The 26950-nt window shown below is 37.6% G+C and overlaps 1 protein-coding gene across 6 annotated transcripts; it reads right to left on the bottom strand.

Moving 5' to 3' along the window:
- On the bottom strand, window positions 1–26948 carry LOC120484714 (histone-lysine N-methyltransferase ASH1L). 6 transcript variants are annotated; one of them, XM_039680090.2, is made up of 16 exons: window positions 26502–26943; window positions 21976–22662; window positions 17778–21267; window positions 12604–13267; window positions 12385–12479; window positions 11389–11462; window positions 10209–10251; window positions 8136–8238; window positions 7906–7996; window positions 7708–7775; window positions 7359–7531; window positions 5177–5314; window positions 5014–5068; window positions 3820–3934; window positions 3209–3463; window positions 1–1248 (listed from the first exon to the last, which is right to left on the bottom strand). In XM_039680090.2, exons 2-15 carry the CDS (start codon window positions 22477–22479, stop codon window positions 3356–3358), a joined length of 5721 nt encoding a protein of 1906 aa, XP_039536024.2. In that variant the 5' UTR covers window positions 22480–22662; window positions 26502–26943; the 3' UTR covers window positions 1–1248; window positions 3209–3355. The 6 variants fall into 6 exon arrangements, with proteins under 6 accessions (XP_039536024.2, XP_088973702.1, XP_088973703.1 ...); XM_089117576.1 differs by having other exon boundaries at window positions 26657–26943; XM_039680101.2 differs by lacking the exons at window positions 1–1248; window positions 3209–3463; window positions 3820–3934 and having other exon boundaries at window positions 7364–7531; window positions 26502–26946.
- Between the last annotated feature and the right edge of the window lie 2 nt (window positions 26949–26950).

Raw genomic sequence — 26950 nt, 5'->3', positions numbered from 1 at the left:
TTCCATAAAGAGATGATATTTAATGAATCATATGATACAATTAGCATGTAGGTCCACTGGCACATTTAATTGTACACAAAGATAAAGGGATTAAATAAAATTTGACTTATGAAGCACTAATACGTTTATGGACAAAGCAAAAGATAAAAATAGATCTGCAGCTGTGCCTATGGGTTTATTAGTCTCTGTAGAGTAATTGGTTCCAACTTTCTTTAAGCACTATTATCTATAAACAATAAAACCTATTAAATCTGAAAGCACAATGGTTCAAATATTGACTCACTTTAATTAGTTAACTAATTTAGCTGGTATAATTCATTTGTTCTGCTTTAAGCTGCTTAATGAGCTTCTAACAACTAATTTCTTAGTTCAGCATAACCACTTTGTTGCATACACTACACAGCGATTATACATTAAGCAATATAAATTATGTCATGCATAAAGAAGACTATGAAAATCTGATATTTTACAGGCATTGAATGTCCTGTTCCAAATTACACATGCGTCGAGACAGCTATCATCGGAAAACTATCTATAAAAATATTATTAAAGATATAGAGATTATTTACCCACAACAATTTAAGACTGTAAATAGAGTTTCTTGAACCATACTAAAACATAATTTTGCTAAATATACATTATATACAAAAATACAACGATATAAAACATTTCAGAGTCTCAAAGCTATAAAGATTAATGCCTCAAATCAATATATTACAAAACATCACTAGCACAAGACAGCTCTGCACAAAGTGGTAGTAAATTCCCTTTAAAATAATAGTTTTTTTCTTTCTAAAATGTCTAAAAACATACACATTTGCTTACATTAAGGCTGTGTTATTAAACCTTTCATGCATTATTGCTTACTTTATAGTTATAACTCCAACACAAAACTCTAAAAAGGCTGTAGACCACAAGTCTGCTCACATCCTTCAAAACTGTTCAGTCAGCTGTAGGTATGCAGTCAGCATCTTGTAGGTATGCTGATGTAGTGTGTTGAATGATTTAAAACTGCCTGTGTGTGTTAATTCCTTCCACCCACGACTTGTTGTTTGCATGGTTTCCGGCATGTACATGAAAGGATCTGGGGTCTCAGATGTTGATTTGTTGAATCATGTCTCCTGTTTCTTCGCTTAACTTTATTTTCCCTGAGAGAAAGAAAGGCTGAGGGGCTTTCGACTAATCATGTTGTCAAGCATCAGCCGTGTCCATGCTCACAAATGGCAGTTCCAGGAGTGCTGTCTTAACCTGCAGAGGACAAAGAATGAGAAAAATAGTAAGAGCGAGAGCACCTTACAGCAAATATAAATCAAGTGAAATGGGAATTATTAAAGGACCCTTGAAGTGCGGAGAAATAAAAGGCATTGATCCATGCGGTGGCCTTAAAGAAGCATTATGTTACTTTTGAAATTTTGCTCTCGGGATCCCCCTACAGTTGGGAAACAGTATTGTCTTCTACTACTGTTGTAAAATCTGCCATGGTTACACCAGGGAATACACGTGTCAGCCCCTAGTAAACTCAGCAATCAGTGTACTTTCACGTCTCGAGCTGGCACGAGTTGCGCGCCCCGGCTCTATGGGGATGCTTGAGTGTGTTAAGCGCCCTCAAAAGAAAGCAATGCAGTCTACATTGGATGCGGACACAACACATTACCAACAGTAAACTGATCGTGTGCGCTCTTCTATTTCTCTTTGCGCACGCGTTTCTGACGCACATTTGCTAGGCGGGGGAAGATTGATGCATCGGACAGGAGCCATGACAACATAAACGCTCCTTGGCCTTTGCGTCGGAATTTGAGGAAGTGATGTATGCCATAAAGCAGTCGAATTTTGTAGTTCTTTTTGTGCTCGGGTTCCTACCCGCACCCCGAAGTTACATAGCGCCAGTAAAAGCGATACAGACACTGTCAGGCTATGGCAGACCTGTCATTCAATCTATTGTAAGTTAATGAATGTACCATCTCCATGGTTTTGGAAAAATATTATAAAGGTTGAAAAAGTTACATAGTGCTGCTTTAAGGCTGATATAGTTAGTGCTTCACCTCTAGAGCCCGACTGAAAATATTAACTTGTGTTACTGTACATTTCCAATAGCAAATGGTTTGGTTTGCCAAAAGAAACAAAAAATTGTCATTAGGGGAATTAAAAGAGATCTTCTACGTTAACAAGCCTTCATTTCTTTTCTCAGTCTTGTTTTAACTGATCTGTTATAATATTTTGATTTTTTTACTGAAATGTAAGACAACAAAAAACCACTAAAAATAATTTATTGCAGTAATGGGGTGTGCTGACATTAAATTCTGGTTGATTTGATAAGCCAATACATATATTCATGTTCTAGGGTGCGTTAAAAATAATGTTTATTTTTTTATGATTTCAACTTAATGAAAAATAAAATATTGAGAACTAATTAATGGATATTGATTATTAATTGATAAATAGCTCAAATAAAATTCTAGATTACTTAAATCAAATACAATAAAAAATGTTTTAATTTTATAATTATCAATTAAAATAAAATATAAAAAACTAGTAATTGGATAAAAACTAATAACTTTATAACATTATAGTTGTATTAACTACTTACTATTAACTTACTATTTAAAGCTAAATATTATTTTATTACTATAAATTAATAAAAAAAAACTAAAATATTGAAAACTAATAAATGGCTATTAACTAGCTGATAAACATTACAAACTCTATAAGATTTAATTTAAATCTGAAATAATAATAAAAAAATAGTTTCTAAATTGTATTAAAAGCTACAGGTGAATTCACAGCATTATAATATTCAGTATGAACATTTACATTCATTTTAAGATTAAATTAATCTTAAAATGAATGCAAAAATTACATTTAATAATGTTACTAAATTATAAAAGATTAAAGATTATATTTTAAAGATTAAATTTAATTGGCTGTTAAATGACAACCAAGGTAATCTAAAATTAAAAAAAAATATGAGATATGCACAATTAAATATTGTCCAATATACTGTATATCTAACTTTTACTGTTAACTTCAAAACCCCTCTAATGTCAGATGATTACCAATATGGTACCAATATATTGTGCATCTCCAATAGTGATGTTTATAACTGATGTCATTTCTTTAAAATAATTCCCAGCAGAGCTGTGTGAATTGATACTTGTGTGGACGTTAGTACAGTCTGTGTGTGTTTGTGAATAAATGACAAAACTTTTACCTGTACAGTGCATCTGTGAGTGCAATATACAGCAGGTCTTTGGTATCGGAGAGCATTGTCTGCCTTCTGGAAGGCCCATCATGCCTCTGGGATTGGTCACAGCAATGCCCTGATAGAGGCTGCTGATGTGTTTTTTTTTTTTGTCACTCACAGGAAACTGCCGATCTGAGTTAAGGCCTCCCGATGAGCACTATGGTACACTTCCCTCAGCTGCCTTACGTTACGACCCACTGAGGACTCGCAACCGTAGTATTTCTGAAAGGGTTCAAAACATAATGAGAGGATAAGATATTACCAGTGCATTTCTGAACATTATGCTGAGGCAGATTTTAGGCTTGGCTCCAATCTGCAGATATTGGTCTTCAATCAGCATGTGCTTGCCAAACCAGTGAGGCATACTGTAAGACACTGAAGCTCAGGATGCTCCGGGACTGTCACTCGAGTAAATTCATGGTGCTGTTCTATGGTAACGTTGTAAGGAAAATTCACAGGATGTGTGGCCATGAAAAATCGAATCTATTCAGAATTTTGTTTGATGGTCAGTATGAGGTATGACCTGGTGCAGAACAACATTAAACAGTGTGAGTCCATCAATACTGTGTGAAACTGACCTCAGCGCAATGGAACACCTTCAGCATGTCTGAATGAAAGGTGTCCAGACTCTCATAGTGGCCTGAGAGGAGCTGCCTCTGCAACATACTAAGATCAACAGGAGCCGAGCCTGACCTGGAAGAGACGCACACAAATTCAATTAATCCCCCCCCAACAAATATAAAAAAACCCCATGAAATCAAAATGGGAAGTTTGTGATTTTAGTCCTTGTCTGGTAGCTCTGATGCCATCTATCTTCTAGTGTACTGACTGAAATGTTGTACTATACAAACGGTTGTCCGATAAAATGCTCTGTAGAGTAAGAACATCCCTACTAACAGCTATCCCTACTAAGCCGACTAACAGCAGATGGAGAATATGCTCGGCAATCTACTGCTTTTCCTGCAGTTCCTGGATGTCAACGTTGAACTTACTGTCGAATTTGAACCACTGAATTTGTGGAAGCGAAATAAAATGAACCGAAAATGGCCTGTTGAATATTATAGGTTGTATTTTTAAACAGTTTGAAAATGTTGGAAGTGAAATATGAAAGGTGAATATGGATTATTGAATTTTTAATTATGAAAATGTGTTTGTAATGTGTTTTTAATTGAAATATTCACAGCTTAAATATTGAACCATGTTGAATTTCAGCCCATAAAAATACCAGCCTTAAAAAAATACAATGGATTAAAATGCAAACATGGTTAACGCAATGCATATATTTTTTTTCAATTGGTGCAATTCAACTTGCTTTTTGTTTCAAAAGAATTTGACATTATTTTATTATGTCAAATTCATTACTTCCATAGGGGTGGGTTAAGCAGTTGCTCATTATCATTTAAAGAGATATGCACCGAAACGGGTCGCAGTGAACAGAGCTGTCTTTGAGGAGGTAAAAAGTGTGTTGTTTTACACAACCATTGAGGAATTTTAACCAAAGTGTGTTATAAAATTTACATGAAAACCCTAAAGAATCATAGAAACTTGTGGAAAATGGGCATCCGATGACCCCTTTAATAACTATCATCACCACACCACCGCTTTAAGAGCATTCTGTAATCTACTGTAGCTGTCAGAGCAAAGAGGATTCAATTCCCAGATTCCCTGAATCTCTAATCATCTGGAGACTGTGAAGAGAACACCAGAGAGTCGCTGAGCAAACAACACTGGCGAGTGGAAAAGCACACACACACACACACACACACACAAACCTCTTTCTGGAGCACAGGTTCAGCAGAGGTGCGGCGAGGGACTGTCCAGATGACCCTAAAAACACAAATGACAGAAAGAGTGATCAGCTGTGCTGGTCTTCACACTGAGCCCCTGTCTCAGGCTTTTGCAACACGTCTCTATTAATAAAATCAGCAGACGTACCCTTGTGACTGACAATGACGTCATAGATCCCCTGGAGTGTTTGCGTGAGGTTTCTGCTCCGTACACTTCTCCCCTCCTCATCTCTCTCGCCGCCGAGTCTGTTTTCAGACTGTGTGCTCGAGTGAGTCAGGTGCTGGTCTGTAATGTGCAGAACAAACATCCTCTTACACATACAGAATATAGTCTTTTTATTACACATATACATGATACAAAACGTCCACATACTATTCAATGCACATTCAGTAGTGGACTGCAATCTGAAGACTCTCACAGTCTGTCAATTTATTTTAAGTGCAATAATCGGAATGCACTTAAATACACTTTTTCCATGAACTCAACGGGACACGGTAGCCTGTACGTGCCAGTCGCGCTAGCCGTTAACCACATGTCCTCTTCTGCCCTTTTGACTAATGCAGAGTGGAAATAGAATTGAGGTGGTTTTGGGAGCTGGTCCAAAGCTACGGCCCACAGAGCATGAAGAAGGAGGAATAGCTGATGCCATGTTCTTCATCAAGAAACTGCCTCCGGTCCAAAAAAGCGCTAGAAACAGAGTGCCCCACTTAATGTAAGTGTCTTTTGTAGCACCGGTACATACGCTTCGTCAAGGTGAGGTTTGCAGGGAAACCAAATCACTTTAGCTACATACTTGGAATGTATAATATTAGAGTCATATCTTGAGGGAACAATTTCATACTAATTTCAAAACTTAAAAAAGTGACGATTGATGAAATTACACTGAAATGACTTTCCTACTTCCACAACTCAAATACATTTCGAACACAAACCAAATACGTATGAAAACATGATGCCCATTTAGTGGGAAAACCCTGTACAAATCGATATGATTATCTATTTGGTATTCAGAAACTTGACCCATATTAAAGGGATAGTTCACTTTGAAATAATTTTTTTGATATGTTTTAGCTTACCTCAAGGGCATCCAAGATGTAGGTGTCTCTGTTTCCACAGTATTTTTTCTTGTCTGTCAGTCATATAATGGAGGTATATGGGGTCCACCTCAAAGAGCATGCACAGAGAAGTCCAAATTAAACATAATTTAACGACTCGTAAATGTAAGTACACATTGGTGGTGTAAGACACAAAACGAGCGGTTTGTATGAGAAAACGAACAGTATTTAAATCATTTTTACCTCTTGTAATCACAGTCTGCACAAGCGCCGGAAAGCGGTGGAAATGATCTCTCGCGCGTGTACGTCACTCATTGTTTACACAGAGATTTCGAAGTTTTACCTTTCACTGTGAAGATCTAAACATATTTAGATATACAGGAAATTGCAATGAAAGACGATTTCGATATATCAACAGACAACGTTGAATTTTTTTCGCAACCACACTTCCGCCGCTTTCAAGAGGAAAAAACAAGAGGTAAAACGATATAAACACTGTTCGTTTTCTCACACAAACCGCTCGTTTCGTGTCTTAGGGCATCAATGTGTACTTACATTTACGAGTCATTAAATCATGTTTAATTTGGACTTCTCTGTGCATGCTCTTTGAGGTAGACCCCATATACCTCCATTATATGACTGACAGACAAGAAAGGTTTGATCTAAAAATATCAAAATTGAAAATACTGTGGAAACAAAGACACTTACATCTTGGATGCCCTTGAGGTAAGCTAAAACATTTCAAAAATTAATGTCAAAGTGAACTATCCCTTTAAGGATAAATCTGAATAGATGCTTTTTCTTCTAGATACTTTTTTAAAGAAAGTCTCTGATACCTGATAACAGTTTGTGTAAAATTTCAGTTTTTATTTCTTTGCCTTTTACTTCTTTGATAGTATATTATCTTCAAATACATTTTTAAACATATACTTTTAAGGTACAAAGTACACTACAAGTGCACATTCAATACAGTTTAGCACACTTCTTTTTCACAAGAGGGAACTATGTTGAACTTGACAGCCAACCTGCAGCTTGTGAGTAAAAGCACATCATTTCTCATGCGATGATGACAGTTTTAAAGGCACAGCAGCCTGCATAATTAAGATAAGAGTCAAAGTGGATGGAAAATGGTCATAAAATGTAAATAAATGATGACAGATTATTTTTTAGGCAATATACCCCTTTAACAGCCAAGAACAATTTGACAACACACACACACACACACACACACACACACACCCACACACTTTACAGCTATACACACACTGCTGGACCTGACTTAGTGCTGGAGTCTTCCAGATCCCCTTTCTGACTTTGGCTGCCCCCTCCATCTTCTTTGTTTTCATTCTCTCGCTCTGTCACCTCCTCCCTCAGGAGCAATGCCTGTCTGTCTCTCATTTTTTCATAGTTTCTCACCAGAAAAATGCCATGTTCCAAGACGAAACTCCTATCAAGGGAATAAGAGCAATCACAGATGTATGAACAAACGTAAGAAGTACAAGACAATGAGAAATGTGAGTGTGCAAGTAAGAGGAAAGCATAAAAAACGATCCATAAAACATAAAAAAGGAATGAGAGGAAAGGGTAGAAATCTTGTTATTTGTTATCACTGAGTGTTCTTGCCTCTCCTCATAAGACAAGGGCATCATCAGGAGAGGGGAGGGGACATTTTCAGCATCATTGCCTTTCTCCTGCAAATAAAGTCATTCGCAATGTGACCCAACTGACCATGCACTTTAAACTAATTCACAATGAAGTCACATTCAGACATGATGTAATGGAAAAGGAGTAATGGTGGAGTGAAGCTTTATCTGAATATACCTGCTGTTCGATTGGGTCAGATTGATTGGGAAGCTCATTATCCATGTTTGTTTGTCCAACGTCTTCTGTAGTTGGTTTACAGCTGACATTTCTATGATTAAGAAAAAAGGTTCAGATAAACAAATTGAAACCAAGTGTAAAAAACAGCCTAAAAGAGATTCACTCCACTTTAAATTTAACAATAGATGTTTTGCCTGCGAATGTGCTTGTGTATATGTGTGTTTCTTTACCTATTAAGGCTGTCAGAAACGCAGTCACGAGTCACACTGTGCTTATGAGGTTTACAGAAACTGTCTTCGGTCTGACTGTGAGATTTTACATCAAAAGACCCATCTCAAAAAGACAAAGAAGAAAATGTTTACACAAAATTCACTGATTCTACAGACTTAATTCAGAAAACAAACCATTTTAAAGGGTTGATTATGATTTCACTTTTCTAACTTTAGTTAATGTGTAATGTTGCTGTTAGAGCATAAACAATATCTGCAAAGTTACAACGCTCAAAATTAAAAGCAAAGCGAGATATTTTCTTTTAAAGAAATCGATTTTTAAGGACTACAAAAAACATCTGCTAGGGACTACACAACTTTCCTCCCAGGTAGGTGACATCACAAAACCTAAAATTTACATGAACCCTGCGCCCAGGAACGCAATTTATAAATTATCAAGACAAAATATGCTAATCAATGACTAGAAGATAACGGCACAGAAGCTACATAAATTCATCAACTAACCATTCAGAAATTTCCTGTTGCATTCTAAATGTTGTCACTTCTTCTTGAGTCTCTCCATCTTTGTCTGACTCCGTTTGAACATAAAAGGCTAAAGGTTTGTGAAATTTTCAGTTCATGATAGGGGATTATCACGCTTCCGGGTTTCATGGGCGGGATTTGTCCACTTTGTGCATGTCCACTCCCGACGCAGTTCAACAATGCCTGAGACGAATGCTATATACGTCACTGCTCTGTTCCACTTTGTAAATCTAACCAACAACGCCAACCCTACGTACGTTTTCATGGATTCCCGACTGAATTGAGTATAAGGAAGAAGTGGATTAAAACTTTAAAATAAAACAAGGTAGCACGTTTGTTTGCAGCCAGCACTTTAGTGAATCAGACTAATTTACCAGGGATGCCGTATAAACAAACTTAGTGTAGTCTGTCATCAGTTCGCCAGCGAGATCGGTGATTCAACGGAAGTGGCAGTGCACAAAGATCACAGAATCCGGAAGTCCTACGTATCAGCGTGATAACCCCCTATCATGTGAGGTAATCGAAGCTGCTAGGAACCAGCTGTTGAAGCTCCGCCCTCTGTGCCGGTCATTTGCATTTAAAGGGACAGACACAAAAATTATGCGTTTTTGCTCACCCTCAAAAAGTGACAATTTTAACATGCTATATAAAAGTATCTGTGGGGTATTTTGAGCTAAAACTTCACATACACACTCTGGGGACATCAGATACTTATTTTCCATCTTATGAAAATGGGCATTATACAACCCCTTTAAATATACTATTACACAATAGTCAGTGACAGTCTTCAAATTTGATTGGGTGGTTGTTTGTTAATTGGTTGTTTGTGTTTGCAGTGTTACAGAACTATGGAAGCTCTTTTCCACTACATAAGAAAAACAACCCATACTTATGTTTGCATAATTATGACATCAAATTAAAAAGTCAAAATGAGATAAAAAGTAAAAATTGATAAATAATTTTTTGTCATAATTTGACAAAAAGTTGATACTATGATATAAAAAAAATATATAAAGCGCATAAAAGATTTTGAATTCTGACAAGTGAAAATTCTGATTCAGTATATGAAAAAAGATAAAAGATTATGAGATAAAAGTCATAATAATGGGATAAAAATGTTCTCATAATTTTGTCTTTTGATTTAGAGTTTTTGACATTACGATTACAGTCAGAACATTGTCTTTTTATGCCATAATAATTTTTATACCATAAAAGTAATTTTTTTGTCATAACTTTGACTGTATAATGACTTCTTAACTACTAATTTCAAATTTTGATATCATAATTTTTCATAATCTCGTATTAATGACTTGATATGTCACGAATTTGACTTAAGTCATAATTATGAAATTCATTTCATAATTATGATTTACCACAGCATTAATTTTTTTTTCTTATGTGGTACAAATGGGCATCCATACAGATCAAAGTATGTGAGCGGAAACTGAAGTTAAACTAAACTGATGTTTAGTTACTCTGCAGAGTAAATTACAGCCTCCTTACACCTACATAGACAAACAACGACACAAATTGGCAGGTAAGCCTACTCACTGGATGGGGCTGTCTTCCGTGGGGTCTTCGACTTTTTAGAACGCTATATTGGAACAGAGATTGCAATTATAGTATGACAGCGATAAAAAGACAATATTTAAAAGTTGACTCAAAAATTTAAATTTTCATCATTTACTATAATGTAATCCTAATGTAATGCGAAACCCTCAAGAACCAATGATCCATGGCATCATTGGTTCTCATGTGTCTTATTACCAATTGTGAGGCAAAATTTTTAATGTGCATATGTGTGAATAAGATTTGAGACCTAGGATTTTCAGCAAATAATGACTTAAAGGGGTGGTTGATTATGATTTCACTTTTCTAACTTTAGTTAGTGTGTAATGTTGCTGTTTGAGCATAAACAACATCTGCAAAGTTACAACACTCAAAGCAAAGGAAGAAAAATGTTTTTTTTAAGGACTACAACAAATGGCTGGTAGGGACTACACAACATTCCTCACATCACTAACCCTAAAATTTACATAACCCCCACCCCCAGGAATACGCAGTCCATGTTGAGAAGAGGAAGAGTTGTTGTAGTCGAGCACATTTGTGAGTCTGCTCAAGCTGTCGCATCCGTCTTTTCACATGGAATACAGTACGTAACACAAATGCAATAGAACGTCACTGTAGGTACCTTATAACAGTCCCCACACGAGCGATCTTATAGATTATTGACAGAATAAGCTAGTTGAAGATAGTTCAGTCCACATCAGCAACATAAGCTGCTAACACACAGAAGCTCTTGAAGCTCCGCCCTCTGCATCGAGAGCAGTAGCTCATTTGGATTTAAAGCGACACAAACAAAACACTGACCCTCAAAAAGAGACAATTATAACATGCTGTTAAAAATTATCTGTGGGGTATTTTGAGCTAAAACTTCACATACACACTCTGGGGACAACAGAGACTTGTTTTACATATTGTTAAGAGGGGCATTTTACCACCCCTTTAAAGTTCCTCAAACAAAGCTATTGGATGGCTTGGAATGTAGAGCACAAGTCATGGGGCTTTTTTCAATTTAGTCTAATTTAGGTCTAATTACAAGACAGAGAAGTTCGACAAAATTCCCTCCTTTTCTGTTCCAGCATACAGACAAACGGTTTTGCAATGACAAAAGGGCTAACAAAGGATGACATGTCATGTTTTATGTTTTTCAAACTAATCAAAAAAATACCTTTTTGTGTGCAGAGTGTTGATATATGTCATAGGGCAACTGGAAGTCAATCCGTTTCATCCTCAGATACTTCCCTGTTACACACACACATAGACACAGAGGGGTTATGAATGTATCATTGAGATTCAGTAGATTCAGTTACCACGTTAATGTATCTCTCTCTCTCTCTCTCTCTCTCCATACACTATTCTGACAGGTGTAAGAATGAAGTTCACAATAACATATGACATATATTTGAATATGAAGATAGAATGGTTGAAAATCACTGAGGAGATTGTTCAAAAGTTTGGAGTTGGTGACATTTTTTAAATGTTTTTCAAAGAAGTCTCTTAAGTTCACCAAGGCTGCATTTATTTGATCAAAAATATAGTAAAAATAGTAATATTGTGAAAAATTATTACAACTTAAAATAAGTGTTATCCATTTTAATACATTTGAAAATTACATTTAATCTGTGATGGATAAGCTGAATTTTGAGCATCATTACTCCACTCTGCAGTGTAAATGTAAATAATTTCTTCCAAAATATGTTTTCGCCTTACCCTAATTCACATTAGTAAGCCTATTATGTTTATATTTCAGACCTTTCGGGGTGGTTTTAGCAGTATATTGTGTACATACAACACTTGCCCGTGTGTCTCCTTATATCTGTAAATAGAGAAAAGTTGCTACGGGTACTTTGAAGCGTGTACAGTATGTTGTGGGAGTGCCATAGGCCAATTGCTACGATGAGCTGGAAAGGTTAACTTCTATAACTGCCAGAGGGCCAAAACTTACATAGTGTACCTTCAATTATTATTCATTCAACCAGCCTGCCAGTGGCCCATCTAGTGGCATTTCATAACATGTGTGCCTGAAAGAGCTCTTGATTCTTTCATTCAGTTCAAATTAAGTTTGGACTTAATACAAGCTCATTATAGACTGAGAGAGATCATTTCGTTCAACTTTCATAGTGACCTCCAAATGACCCCATTAAACTCACATACACAAACTTACCTACGTGTATAGGTGCAGGAAGCAGGCCGTGCTCATGTTCATCGGGGTCATACTCAAGGCCGTCTGTGTGAACCGAAGAGGACAGACTCATGGGGCTGTGCAGAGTAAACAAACAGACAGACGATTTGTCAAGCTCTTTGTAGAGAGCTCTGTAAATAAAGGCTGCATTTAAACAAATATTCGTAAGACTTGTTTATAAATACATGAGAGCTCACTCACTTCTCGCTTTTGTACACATTCGAGTAAAGCCCCGCCAACTCGTATTTCTTTTCGGGTGGCACAGCAGACCTCTTCTCTGATTGGCTGTTTACTGACTCTGATGGGTTCTGGGACGGTGAGGATGTGTCAGTGTGCGAATGTGAGGGCTCTTGGCTCAGAGCCACATCTACCTGCCCTTTGTTGCTTCTAGCTTCATCTCTTTTTTTCCTTCTTTTCCTTTTCTCATGTTGAGCCATGGCATCAATCGCATTGGGCACTGTGTACTCGTCTCTTTCACCTTTCTTCCGTTTTGCAGGACTCTCTTTCACTTCGTGATGTAAAGGTGTGTCCAGTAGAGGTGGAAAAAAACACGGCGCAGGGTTTTTCCTTGGTCGACCTGGTCCCCTCCTCTTCACCTCGCTTCCTGTGACCTCTTGACCTTTGGGAATCTTTTTCCTGGCATGTTTCAATGTACACTTATTCGGTGTTGTGTTTTTAGAATTATTTAAACGAGAAAGGCTGTTTTTGGTAGCAGAATAAGAGGAAAAAAGCCTGATATCATTGGTCTGAAATTGTGTTTTGCTAGCTCTTTTCTCTCTTCCTCCTCCCTCTTGTCCTTCATTAAGAGATGGACTAGCATGTGGATAGTGCTCACTGAAGAGTGAACCGCCAGGCTGGAAACTCTCTGAAAGAGTAAAGATAGAAAATTTACTAATGAATTGCAACCACTGAGGTCGTCTTTAAATTGCACACTCTGGTGAAACTGGTTCTAAAACAATGCAGACAAAGTAATACCCATTTGGCCAAAAAAGCTGTGCTGAGCTTAACTTCCATGATGCAATTCCCCATGATTGCAGGACAATTCTGGGTGCCAAGTTATGAAGGATGCAGCACTCAACAATCTGGCATATAGAATGTAGTGTGCTGCACAGTATCAACCCCCCTACTGTAATTCTGGTACCTGAATTGGCTCTTTAATGCTGGCAGAATTTCATGAATAAATTAAAATCTACAATTAGCTTCTTTTAATTTGAAAGGAGATGTCTGTGCTAATAATAATAATAATAAATAAATACAAGTGTCTGGTTCAAAATGATTTGTGGGTGGCCAGGTTACTGATATTCTTCTAAATATCAGAAAATCGGCTGAATGGATTCGAAAATGTTAAAACTCAACTATTTAATTCTGAGGGACTTGTAAAATGAGCCTATTTCCAAAAAAAGTGGAGTATCCCTTTAAAGTTGGGTGGATTCTGATTGACTGTCAATTATATTTGTTTTGTTCATCGGCAAGAATTTTTTTTTTCTAAAAGTGATTCCAACCATATTGTTTCTCAGTCATTGTTATAGCTGTAGTGTGGACTAGAATATTAGAATAACTAATGTAGTAAGACTTTATAGTCATTGTTTATTTTTTTTTACTATTGGGCAAATGGAAATATCTTGTGAGCAACTTATGCTTGAGTCTTACAGTGTACAGATAACGAGACACATATACAGTATATAAAACTGTGACCAGGCATTTGAAATAAAACAAAATAACAATCTGAATATGTTGTTGTAAATGTCAAGGGTTATGAAGCGTATAGGGCACAACCACAATTTGGGAGGTAAAATGATATTTCCATTGCAACACCATGCAAGAAAGTTTGAACATCCTTGGACATTGTCTTAGCACAGCCCACATAGGAACTGTAATTACAATTATGACACAATGATTACAATTACTGTTGGTACAAATGACAATTACAGTGAGGGAATGAAAGGAAGTAAAGTTTCTTTCCTGTTACTGAAGATGATAGAGTCATCAAGCATTATCATTCTATTTAAACCAATAATGCTCATGAAAGAGTCTATGTTTTTGAGAACTACTGTAATCCTGACCGTGGGAATTATACTGCCAGTATTTACTCTTTTAATGTAAATTCCTCTACTCTCATCTACCAGTACAACTAGTTCAGATACAACACTAAATCAATTTCACAAAGCTCCACTGGAGTGCATTCCATAGCGAGCCATACACTGTGTCCCCAGCACCGCAATTGTGAGATGAAGACAGGGTGTGTGCTTGGACAGTCTTTACTAGAGTGATAAAATAACATATTTGACAGCATATAAAGACACGCAGTGAGGATAAAGGCTAACATCATATTCCTGTTATCTCTCTAAAACCTCTCTGAGAGATGGAAAAGAAGGAATAAAGTCAGAGATACATAGAGGGGGTGTGTTGGGGGCAGCTAACTTGTTTCTACAAAGGAGCTATTTCTAGTCTCTGGATGACAGCCAAACCTAGATTACAAAAAGAAAGAAAAAAACTCTGAATGAGAGTGTGAGAACACATTACCATCTGATATATCAGATATACTCAGTATTAATAACATTTTTGGGCAGAGTAAATACACAAGAGTGCCATTTTTAGGGCACATTTGGCTCTGATTACAAAATGTGTTATTGCCATAAATATTCGCTTTCGTTTACAAAAACATTCCTTCCTTTCCCCTATTCTTTCTGTCAATCATTTTTCACATTTCACTTGTAGATTTCCATACTCAGATTTCATCCTTTCCACTAGCATCACCAAATTTCCTTACCGCTGCTGAATGCCTTCTCTTTCTCTTTCACCCTTTCCAAATCAAACAAACTGTTTTGGCCACAGGCTGACAGAAGGTCTATGGCAGTCTTAAATGGAAATTCTTTGGCAGGAACATGACAGAATAAGCATATAATTCAAAATGGTTAAATGTATAGCAGAAATCTGGGTGGTTCCCTTTTACAGAAATACTCAAATGTCCGAAGTACAAAGATTAAAGCGTGTGTTTACATAAAAATAAGCACTTTCATACTTCACTGAAACGTAAAAGCAATTTTGGTTCCCTATTTGAATCAGCATGACAGAAAACAAACCAATGCTGCTCGGACTAAGAAAATCCCGGTAGTACCTTAATTTAAGCATTTATATCCACAAAATGACCTTTCATTTTGTGAGCAACAACAGTAAAGCGGTTCTAATGAGGGATTTCATTACAGAGAACCCAAACCCTAAAGCTAAGATTATAATTGCAGAAATGTTACTACTCTTTTATTTCCTTGCAAGAACTGGCATTTCATTAGGGAAATCAGGAAACATCTTTTTATTTGTTTAGAAAAAGGTCTTATTGCAGGAGTGTGCATGTGGTGGACTTTTGAAATGAGATGGAAAATCCCCCTATCTGGGTTTGGGTTTTTAGTTCATGTTCCAGATTCATTTTCCATTGATGACTTCTATGTAATAGGCATATAAACTTAAGGATTATCAACAAGCAATCAGTAACACAATACTTGCCTTGTTACTAACAGATTATAATTTAAAGTTCATTTTGATTCAGCCGTGACTGAAAGTGGAGATGTCGAATAACATTTACAAGCGCCAAAACGGTATTTATTGTTTAAATTGCGTAATAAAATTGACAGAATCTGAGAGCTGAGATTTTTTATATCATAACTAACCTGCTCTGTCTAGTCTGTCGGTCTCCGTGTCCTCTTTGCTTTGCGATTTTTCTGTGCGTGACAAAATTGATGTGAAAAGTGTCAATTGCGTGTGTCTCACGGTGAATTCGTGAGAGTTGGCAGCTTTGAATGGCGTTAGCTTGGTCAACATCAGCGAATGCTGTCTGTCAAATTAATGTAATTCAAACTAACAATAAAAATGTAATATGAACAAAACGAATATGAACATATTCACTGGTAAAGGTGTAGGGGAGTAGCTTGAAGATGTCATAATTAAAAATCACTTGACATCAACCAACGTTCCTCTGGAGTCAAAATGTCCTCTATTAGGAGCTGGCTCGACTTCGGCTATGGCTTTAGGGTCGTTGTGAAGGCAGGGGTGGAGCATAGAGACTATCCCGTTTCTCGTTAGTTACTCTAGAATAGACCAACTCACTTTCTGGAGGTATGCTGCCCCCATCTGCTATGGAATGTGGAGTATGAATTTGGCGGACATTACACAAGGCACCTTTAAAGAGAAGACAGGAAATATCTTGTGTGTGCTGTAAAGTGGTTTAAAAAATTAGAATTGTTATCGGCAGGTCAAACTCAAGGAAAAAATTGGAAATCGGGATCAGCCTAGACAATTGTAATTGGCGCATCTCTAATGCAACTGGGGTCGATAGAATCAATTTGAGTGTGAAACCAGTCCAACGTGAAACAGGGGCGCCGGGAATTAATGTGCTCGGGCTCGGACCGCAGCCAAGTGTAAAAGCCCCCATAATTAACCAGAAGAGAAACAGGTGCGGGGTTAATCAGGAACTGTAATGACCAAGGAACTCAGGCAATACGGAAAAAAGGAAACCAAATCGCAATGAAAATAAACATACATAGACCCATAACCCTGACACTCTGAGGGCTGTTGGAAATTGTAGCTTTAGAAAAATGAACTGAATCTGATCTCATGCTACTTAATATTGTTTATTTTAATACCAATTATTTACTCATTCTATTTATTTATTATTTTTTATGCAGTAGTGGCAGCCTCCTTCTATGAGAAAGTGCCCCTGATGGGCAGGAATTCTTAATAATCAGCAAAAGCTGCATGCACATAGACAAGCAGACAGAACACACTATGCTACACCAAATGTCCCAATCTTCCTGCTGTGAGAAGTTCTTCGCACGCTGGCATTTACTTCTTACCATATGTTTTCAGCAATGCTAATTAGAAAAATATGCAATGTTTTTGCCTCTAAAGGTGTGTACTTGAAGATAAAAAGTCTGATTCGGATTTTCTTGATTTCAGGTTTGAGAGTCGTAATACAAATATCCGTGGTATGAACAAAAATAAAATTCTATTCAACTTGGCAATAAATCAAGTTTTCAACTGGTGCTACTATAGACAGTTAGCCAGTCACATGAAAGTATGAGATTTACAAAGGCATTAAAAATGTTTACGGACTTTGTGGTTCCCTCACTAATTTCCATCTAAAACTATCCAAGAGGAAATAACACAAAGCAACTAAATAATGATAGCAACATCAATGCCAGAATACCACATAATGTGTACAGCTAATGCATAACAATATTTACACACAAACAAGACCATATATGTCTCAGTGGAGACGTAACATCTCAGACATCTCACATCTAACATCTCAGTTCTCAGTGGAGAACAGTGACAGTTGTTACATGCAAACAAACAAATAAAATAAATTCATGCCATCCTACCTGATGTTCTTGTGCCTCCAGCTGAGCAAGACTCCTTCATCACTGAACTTCCAGGTCTCATTAAGTTTCTTGAAGCACACTGATCTCCATCTGCATTCCTTTGTCCAGTCATTCGACTGTACCCACTGCTAGCAAGGTTGGGGTTCCTCAGGAAACCATGATGGGAGATTGTTTTGTCTACTCGGGGAGATGATGGTAGGTCTTCATTCCCTTCATCATCGTCCTCCGGGTACCCTGAGCCAGCTTCTTGGTTTAAGCCCCTGTTCCTTTGCTCTACCTGAAAGCTCTCTCTCCACCTCCATGGCTGCTGATGCTCTGCCCACCTAACTTTTGGTATTGGTCTCAGGTGTGCAGGTCCTATATATGAAAGTGGTGAAGTTTTGAGTTTATCTGTTTGTTTTAAGAGTGTTGAGGAAGAGCACGGGGAATTTGAGGACAGACCCCTTCTGAAATGGTCTTTTCTAAGCTTACTTTGTCCTATTAAACCCTCTGTTCCCTCTCTTTCTCTAAGCATATCATCCACAAATCTTCTATCTCTACCTTGCTCTCTGTTGTCTTTTCTTTGCCAGCTATTTCTACTGAACCAGTCACTAGAGGAATGAGATGTTACATTAGGGTATGTCGCCTGTGGCTTCCCGCTACAAAGTACAGAGTCACGTTTCAGAAACTTGTTCTTCCTTTTATGGAACTTCGATGGGCTTAAAATTGGATTTTTGGAGTAGGGGTGCACAAAAGAGGGTAAAAAAGGTGATGAAGGGTATATAGTTGCAGATGGAGGGTATCCACTATAAAGTCCAAAACCAAATGAAGTTGTAGAGAGTGGCATTTTGTAGGGCGAGTGGTAACAACCACCTCCTGACAGAGGGAAGCCAAGTTTGTGCACTACCGGACAATGTGTAACAATATGTTCACTTGGTTGTGAGGGGCATCCGTTGTTCCTTTTCAAATCTGTCATTCCAACATAATGCAGAGAGTCACGGGAAAAGTCTGACTGAGGTGAGTAGTAACCACTGAAGTTGATTTGAAACATAGTCGGATGGTGAAGGTTTTGCGGCAGACACTGAAGAACATGAGCTTTGCCTTTCCCACTCTTCCTTCCGGACTTTGCTTCATCCCCACACCCTCGTGATGATATATGATGCACAATATGTATCTCACTAAGTCTGACCACTAACTCCTCAACCTCTGCCAGAAATGCTGGGTCTTGCCTTTTGGCCCTGAGTTGAAGATACTTTCTCTTACATTTGTGTTTATGTCTCCTAGTCTTATCGTGGCTAAAACAATTATGACCTTTTCTATGGCACTTGTTTTTAAGTCTTTCCTGCTCCATCAACACTGATCGTGCAAGGTGTGTTGTTCTGTGGTCTTGAATCCTTACAGAGCCTAACTGGGGTGTGGCCGAAGGGTGTAGTGCTGACTGCGAAGAGGAGGGAGGTTTAGATTTCTCTCCAGGCACTACTTTAACCTTTTGGGAACTGGTTGCCTTTGGAGCAGATAGTTGATCATATTCATGGTCGCCAGGATGAGGCTTTCTCCGGAAATAACTAATAGAGGGCGAAGGGGACTCTAGCTGTTTAAACGAATATGGGGAGCTGCACAAAGCAGATTGGCCATTAAATGAATGGCTATGTTCACCAGAGGTGGACAAAGAGTTCAAATGATTTGAAGATTCTGTCAAGACTTGCTGAGACTTTTGACTCAGAACTTGGCCAGAAGTTTCCCTTTGAGTTTTAGGTTTACGACCTCTCCTTTTTCCTATGTAGATAGTCCCACGTTTGCTGACATTAATTTGTGGACCAAGTTTTGCCCCAAAAGATGTAAGAAGTGAGGATAAAGCCTGTGTACCATCGGAAACTGAACAATGAGCATCACCTTCATTCTTCTTATGAGCAAAATCAGTTGTGTAACTTTGGCTTTGCCCTGAAAGAAACTGTGTGAGTGTTTTATCCTTCTTCTTCACTCTCATCTTATTGATATTTTTGATAATTGTCTTCATTATTAACCTATTTCGCTTGCGGCGGATTTGAGCATCTCTAGCTTTGGACAAGGAGGGTTTAAGTTTTCCATCAGCACCCTTCTTCCCAGATGATGAGTCCTGTGATTTAGATTTAGTTGTCTGGACAGCGGAGGAACATTTGGGATGAACTTGTGTTTTGGGTGTTGGCTTTGGGAGTTTCAGTTCATCCCCTGGATCAGGGACATTTGAGTGTTCAAGAATGGGGAGCTTAGTAGAAGACTTCTGAGACTTACTTCCCTGAGGAGACTCATCCAACCTGATGATTTTTGGACGGCCCCTTTTCTTCGGAGGGGGCTCAAGGGATGAGGTTTCTAATCTGGGTGATGAATGTTGCAGTTGACTAGATTTAGGAGGTCGGCCAACTGGTCTTGGTTTACCCTGCTGTGATGACAATGCCTTTGAGGACTTCATGGAAGGAACTTTTATAGGTTTTGATTTTTTGAGAGGTATCATTTTAGAGGCAGTAGAACTAATATTAGCAGTTTTCACTATATCCATAAACTCCCCTCTATTTGCCACTTTTGTCATCTGAACAGCTTTTTGATTTTTCTGTGAGATGGTTTTTCTGTTTTGTTCGGGATATAAAGGTGACTCATCACTTAGAACAGAATTGTTAAACTGAGAATCTGTACAGCTGGAAGTTTGAGAGGAACACTGCATATCTTCTTGGTTTGAACTATGCCTATCTCTTTTCTTATTCCTGTCAATGATATGCCCTATCCTGGAGCCATCATTTGACTGGACAGCAACAGTTTGGGCAGGTTCAATGGTCATTTTTCTGGTGTCATCTATGACTTCACTTTCATTATACTTCTTGTTTCTTTCTCTGCTCTCCAGTAATTCTTTCGTACAAGTGCTGTTCTCAGGAGTTTCTGATGCAGCAGATTTATCTGAAGCAGGAAGGAGCAGAGGTGTCTTGATAGAGGGAGTTGCCGGGTGTGATAAACCATTTTCCTTACTTCTACTGTTAGTTATTGTGTTACACATGTTCTTGGAACATGTAGTATCTCCATCCTCTTTCTCATTTGCATTCACAACATTACTTTCCCTGATTCTAGAAGTCTTTTTTGGAGTTTGCTTAAGTGAATTCTCACTACATGATATTGGTAACGATATTGGAAATGATGTGCTGTCATTGTCAAGATTGGAAGAAGACTGGTGAGATGTCTGAGTGTTCATAACCTTCGAACCATCTGAACCGGAGGTCATTATTTCTCCACTTGGAAGATCTTTTCCCATTTCTTTTTGAGCATTTAAAACTTGTGTGCTGTCTTGTGGACTGGAGTTCTGTTGTAATGAGGGAGGTGGAGAAGGGGCAGCTGGAGGTGAATACGTCTGTTTTAACAAGGCAGAGAAGGTTGTCCTATCTGAAAGTGGTACTTTGCTATCTGTCTGTGGTTGAACTGCATAAGAAGGTCCATCTGATGGGAATAATGACTTTGAGTCAGTCTTCTTTGTGTTTTTTGATGGTGTCTGTTGGAAGAGAGATTACGTGCTGACTAAAATTCATTAGGAAATATTTTGAAGTATTTCAAGTCACTCTATGATATCCATTACAATTAAATCAAAGGCAGCCTGGAGTACATTTAAACATATCTAACAAGCTTTATTACATAATTACTTTGACAGACTTTGACAATCTTTGACTTAATGACTTTGACTCAATGACATTTCATAATAACCCAACACTAATGGTAAATAAGGTTTTTAATTATTTTTATTTATTACAACTTTGATGTAACCATTCCATGGTACTATGATCAGATAATTTTAAAATAATTTGGGTAAATGAGAGAGAGGGAGATGGTAAAAGAAAACAAATGGGTGGAATTTATTTAGCTGTAGGCTTTTCAGTAACTGTTTTCTGGTCAAAAGAACCAACAAAAATGAATAACAGATCATAGATGGAAGACTTCCAACTGGATATTTTTCAGTATGTGGGAGAAGGGGATAAAAAGAAGTAAGAACAAGTGAGAAAACTAGATCTGAGTGAGAAAAAAAAGACAGAGAAGCATTTTATAAATTGAGAGGATGTAAAAATAGATAAAAGATGTCAAACTGCTGGTGGCTGAAAACGGCAAGATGCAGACAGAAATAGTAACAAGCATTTGTCTCTATATTTTTAAAAGAACTTTAGAACTAAAGAATGAAAGAAATAAAGAAAATAAAAGTAAGACTTACCTTTTTATAGGCTGTTATGTCTGGTGTAGAGTCACCTGTTTTGGATGAAGTGGGAAGTGGGAGACTCATTCTTGTGGAACCTTTTCGAGAAATGGAATTGTTGCTATCTTTTTTCTTCATCTCTCGATGTGACTGCTTGCCCACTCTGATCTCAGAACTGGAGACTTCACCTCCACATGAACTATGACCATCTCCATGAGCAAGCCTCTGAGAGATCCTTATTGTGGGCCTACATATGAAGTTCTCGAGGCTCTTTGGAGGCTTCTTCGTCCGTTTTGCTCCAACCCCTAGTTTCATTCTTACGTTTCCGTCTGACTGGTCGGACTTTGTATGTGTTAACTCCTCCGGCCTAGTCTGCTGCTGGTGCTCAAGCTCGCTGTTAGTATTTTTTGAGGAAGCTTCTAGTTCTGCCCCTTTGGTTTTTCTCATCCTCTTCCTGTCTTCTGTCCTCTCTTCTTTCTCCAGTCTTGGTTGAGGTGTTGTTTTTTGCTTTTTCCTATCCATTTGAACTCTCAGAGTAGTATTTGTTTATGGGAAAAGTATGTTGACTACTGTCAAAGTTTTCTTGATAATTAATCTTCAGTTTATGAGAAAAGATAATGTAATGTTTTCCAGTCTTATCTTAATACTCTTCTATAATCTCACTTGACTTGAGAGAGTAATGAAGTACTGGTACAAAGGAAGAGTCTATAAAGTAAAAACAAGAAAGAGACAGACATTAGTCATACATTACTCAGCGTGTCACATAATATGACACATTCAAAATGTTTCATCAGAAAACCTCAGCACAAAGTGAGAAGATTAGATATGCAGGCGGTACAACAGAAAATGCTACACTTTTCAACATTTACCCAGATCATCAAACCACATATCTCACTCAAAAAGACTGCAACTTTACACTCAACCAGTGAGTTACCTGAGCTATTACTGTGACTGACTAGTTCAAATACTTGAGTGCTCAATTTAGAGGCATGGATTATTAAAGTATGTGCAGCTGGCTCTGAACAAGCTGATTCAGATGCAAATGGAATCTGTTTTAGAGTAGGACATGAATACTTTTAGAAAGTAAATATCCTGCAGTGTACTGACAAACAAACAACAAAAGCTTACATATAGAGGAATTAATTTAGATTAATCTGTTAAGCATGTGTAAATGTGTTCAGCTATGTATGGTTGCAACATTCAATGCTTTTTGTTGTAAAATATTTATAATAAATATTTGCTAATTTAGCATTCAACTATGATTTAGTACAAACTTAAATTAAAGTACATTTCATCTATTGAACTGTTAACACTTCCAAACAGAAAATCTTTCAATGTTGACAGATTTATCGTAGGTTATATTATGGTGGGGTCGGGGCCCACTGGGCCTCAGCAAACTTTCAGATGACACAGTAAAAGTATTTGAATACTTGTACTTGTACAAGTATTTTGAATACTTGTATTTGAAAGTATTTGAAAGAAAAAATATTAAAATCATCTAAACCAAATGAATAAAAAGTAATTTAATAAAATCTTAAAACCCCATAAAATGATGATTATACATTTCATAAAAAGTTGTTATTCTTAATCTTTGTCATGTAAATTTCGTGGAAACCCTGAATAACACATACACCTCCTAAAATATTTTAAATCCGGCAATTTAACGTTCAATAATATTGTGGATAATGGGGCCTTGGAGTCAAAAACATTTAGAAACACTGGTGTATGGTGAATTGTTACAACTTCAACAGTACTTTTCTTTATTTTTTGGCTTATTTGCATTTGTTTAGATAAATGTATAGATGGAGAGAGGACAGCAAATGAACAAACTCAGGCAAAGCGCAATCTTGCTACATGTCAGAACACTATACTTTTCAACTGGAGCCTGAAGTGGAAACCTATTGTTCAGTTTGTTTGTTTTTTTTTGAAAAAGGGAATAAATATTTAGTTATACTTTCAAGAGAGTTTGTCGATTTTGAAATGCAATGATTTCTCTGCTCCCCAAAGACCTGCACATTTTCAGTTGTATTATGTTTCTCCATTTGTTGCTCTATCAGAGCAGTTCAGAATACTTCCAAATTTGGTGTAATAGAAGGGCAGCTCAGTGAGTAATGACGCCATAGATGAAGAATTCATTTTTTAAAAACCCAGATAGCTTTATCTAAAAATGTAAACTCTAAAGGAAGCTATTACAGTAAATGTGAGTAGGTTAGACAGTTACAATCTCCTTTTAAATTAACTCTGAATCTACAATATAGATCATTTAACCTACAATAACGTACATGACCAGCATTACATTTCAAAATACCAGTTTCTTCGGGACATAACCCGCATAAAAATCCCCAGCAATTTCAAAAAACTGGCTGAAACTCTGTTTTGAGTTAAGCTGAGTCTGAAAGGCAGGTGCTTTCCCACAGAGTGAGGTCATACTATGGAAGATTCCGCATAATGACCTCAGTGCGTTAACTTGCACAGGGGACCCGTAAAATCCAGCGGCTTGACCTCCAGGCTCCATGGGAAGAACAGGCTAATAAAGCCCAGGATCGGTAGTCTGAGACATATGAGGGTTGTTAACTGGACTCTGTCAAAGCATTATCAAAACTTCAATCCACTCATACAGTCTAACTGTATATGTCCCACCCTTATCTCTCAATCTCTGTCTTTCTTGCATCATATTTTGAAGTGCTTTAGTGACCGTTTATATGAAAGTAACACCCTATGCAGGTTGTTTCAGTCTTTGCCAATTCGTATTAAGAAGACAAAATCCAACAGCATTTCACTTCCTGAGTGCAATCTTCTCAGCTCATTTGGTGCTAAGAAAACAATCCCAAAGGAACGCTTGAAAAGAAAAATGGCCCGAGGAGAGGAGAGAGAGCAAAGTACAATGATGTGTGTGTTAGAAGAGGGAGCTCTGTGGCTATTAGTAGCACAGTTCAGAAGCAAAGTGAGAAGGACATTTGAGGGTCTTTCTCTCCCTGGGACATAAGCCTACTTTTCAACATTTACCATAATTATTCATTTTCTTGTACTGCATCAATGTTACCTATCCACAGGTTTCCTTTCCCCTCTTTTCTCTACCCTAGCTTTATCTCTCCTTTTATTTAATCTCTCGTTTCTGGTTTTGTTCATAACTGTTCCTGCCAAAATATAATTTGCTCTCTCTTTTACAATTTATCTTAAGGCGTTAAGGCATCTTTTCAAAGCAGGCCACACCGATCAGTTAAATAAGTGTTTTAACTGTTTCCCTATAAATCAAAAACATATGTTCTAGCTTAAAATTCTATTTTGGTGTTGCTAATACACATCTTCGCAAACAAGTGAAAATCTCCTAGAAAATAACCGTTTTGTCATCTCTAATTAACTTTGCATTTTTACTTTCGTTCTGCTCCTCTCATTTCCATTTAATTATAGTCTTCCTTTTATTGATTTTTACCTGATGTACTTTCAATCCAACCCTTCAGTGTCAAGTGCAATGAGGAAGTTATTATTATGTTTCAATGTAACTGTTATCTTATACTGTTCATCCCATTGGGGTCTTCTGTCCTCTAATGTACTTTAAGACAACAATACGCAGGTTAACAGTAACACCGGCCTTTTTTTGGGCAAGTAGACCTGAGAAGCTCTTCCTCTGTTTAGCTTGTCAAGCAGAATCAGCCATATATTGTTAATCGGTGTAATGTGAAAGTAGCAAACTGAAGTGCAATAGAGTTGCAAATAAGATGACATCACTGAGCACTGCCCTTCATTTTGGCAAAGCTTTTCTCCCTGGCAAGATTTAAGGGGTCCCTGGGCAAACTCTGAGAACTGACGTAATTTGCCCCCAAATCCATTTGCCGTTTTTGAAAATACGAAGGAATAAAGCTTTTTTTCGATTCTACAGGCTCCTATCTGACCTATATATAGAACGGTGCTCCAAAAATAGCATAAAACTAGAACATTTAAAGAAAAAGAACCAGAAATATGGTCAATTAATTAGGTGTTTATGTTTTAGTTGGTTCGTCGCTTGAGAAGACGAGCACAGCATGTCAATGCAGTGTGAACATGACATGATTGATGGGACATAGTAAGTAGGCGGTATAATAAGTTACTGTTTCCCTCGCTGTAGAAAGAATTAGAAGAAACTGTTTTTCTAGTCAAAAGGAAACATAGAAATGTCATTACGATCCTGCAGCGCGAGGACATAATCGATATAAAGTTATCGGGAAAGTGGCGAAAGGAAGAGAGCGACTTAGCTTTCTAATCTATCCGCTATCTCGAGGCTCGAGCTGTATCGATATTACATTACAGCGTTATTATTTGAATACCTCAAATTGTATAGCGATAAGATAGGCACAGCACGCGCGTATATGTTTACGATAAAAAGTGTCTTTGCGTATTCATGCGCGAGGGCCTAACAGATGAAGGTCCCGTTTCAAATTACATTTTTATTAAGCAACGGGGAGCAGTGCACTCCGAAAATATTCTCTAAAACTAGTCGAAGATTTAACACAACAAGAAACAATCATTTCCACGTTGCTCCACGAAATGAAGAAAAAAAGACTTACCGAGCTGCAAAGAGGAGGTATCACAAGAAATAGAGCAGCTAATTTACAAGTGTGCGCAACGAACTGAAACGATAAATGGAGGGATGTTGCGTGTCCATTGCGCGAAGCGAAGGACCCATGAAGATGAACATTGTGCAACACCACACGGTACTCACGTCCCCCCTTCTTCTCTCAGCCCCCCTGTTTCTATCAGTCTCTTGCGCAGTTGTTTTACATCAAAAGCATGGTCGTACATTGTGTACCCAGATAGCCACAACCCAAGTTCACCGATGAGGGGAGACGGATGAGAGGAATGACCATGCTGTATGTGTTCGGTTACTGAGCTGATCCTTGCAACTTGAGCTAAATTTACCAACCAATAACAGAAGATACAATAAACGTAAACAGACATGCACATTTATCACCCTAGCTGATGCTGTTTTTATCGACACTATCAAAGAGCGGATCAA

The sequence above is a fragment of the Pimephales promelas genome, chromosome 12 (genome assembly GCF_988280905.1).
Source record: "Pimephales promelas chromosome 12, fPimPro1.hap1.1, whole genome shotgun sequence".
In the NCBI taxonomy this organism is placed as follows: Eukaryota; Metazoa; Chordata; class Actinopteri; order Cypriniformes; family Leuciscidae; genus Pimephales; species Pimephales promelas.
Note: the sequence above shows the minus strand (reverse complement) of the source record. Positions and strands in the feature narration are given on the sequence as shown.

Coding starts and splice junctions, on each gene's coding strand:
- LOC120484714 (XM_039680090.2), bottom strand. CDS start 22,479: ATGGATAGGAAAAAGCAAAAAACAACACCTCAACCAAGACTGGAGAAA. Junction 7,776..7,905: donor CTGACCCAATCGAACAGCAG/GTATATTCAGAT, acceptor CTTTATTTGCAG/GAGAAAGGCAATGATGCTGA. Junction 5,315..7,358: donor AGACTCCAGCACTAAGTCAG/GTCCAGCAGTGT, acceptor TGCACATTACAG/ACCAGCACCTGACTCACTCG.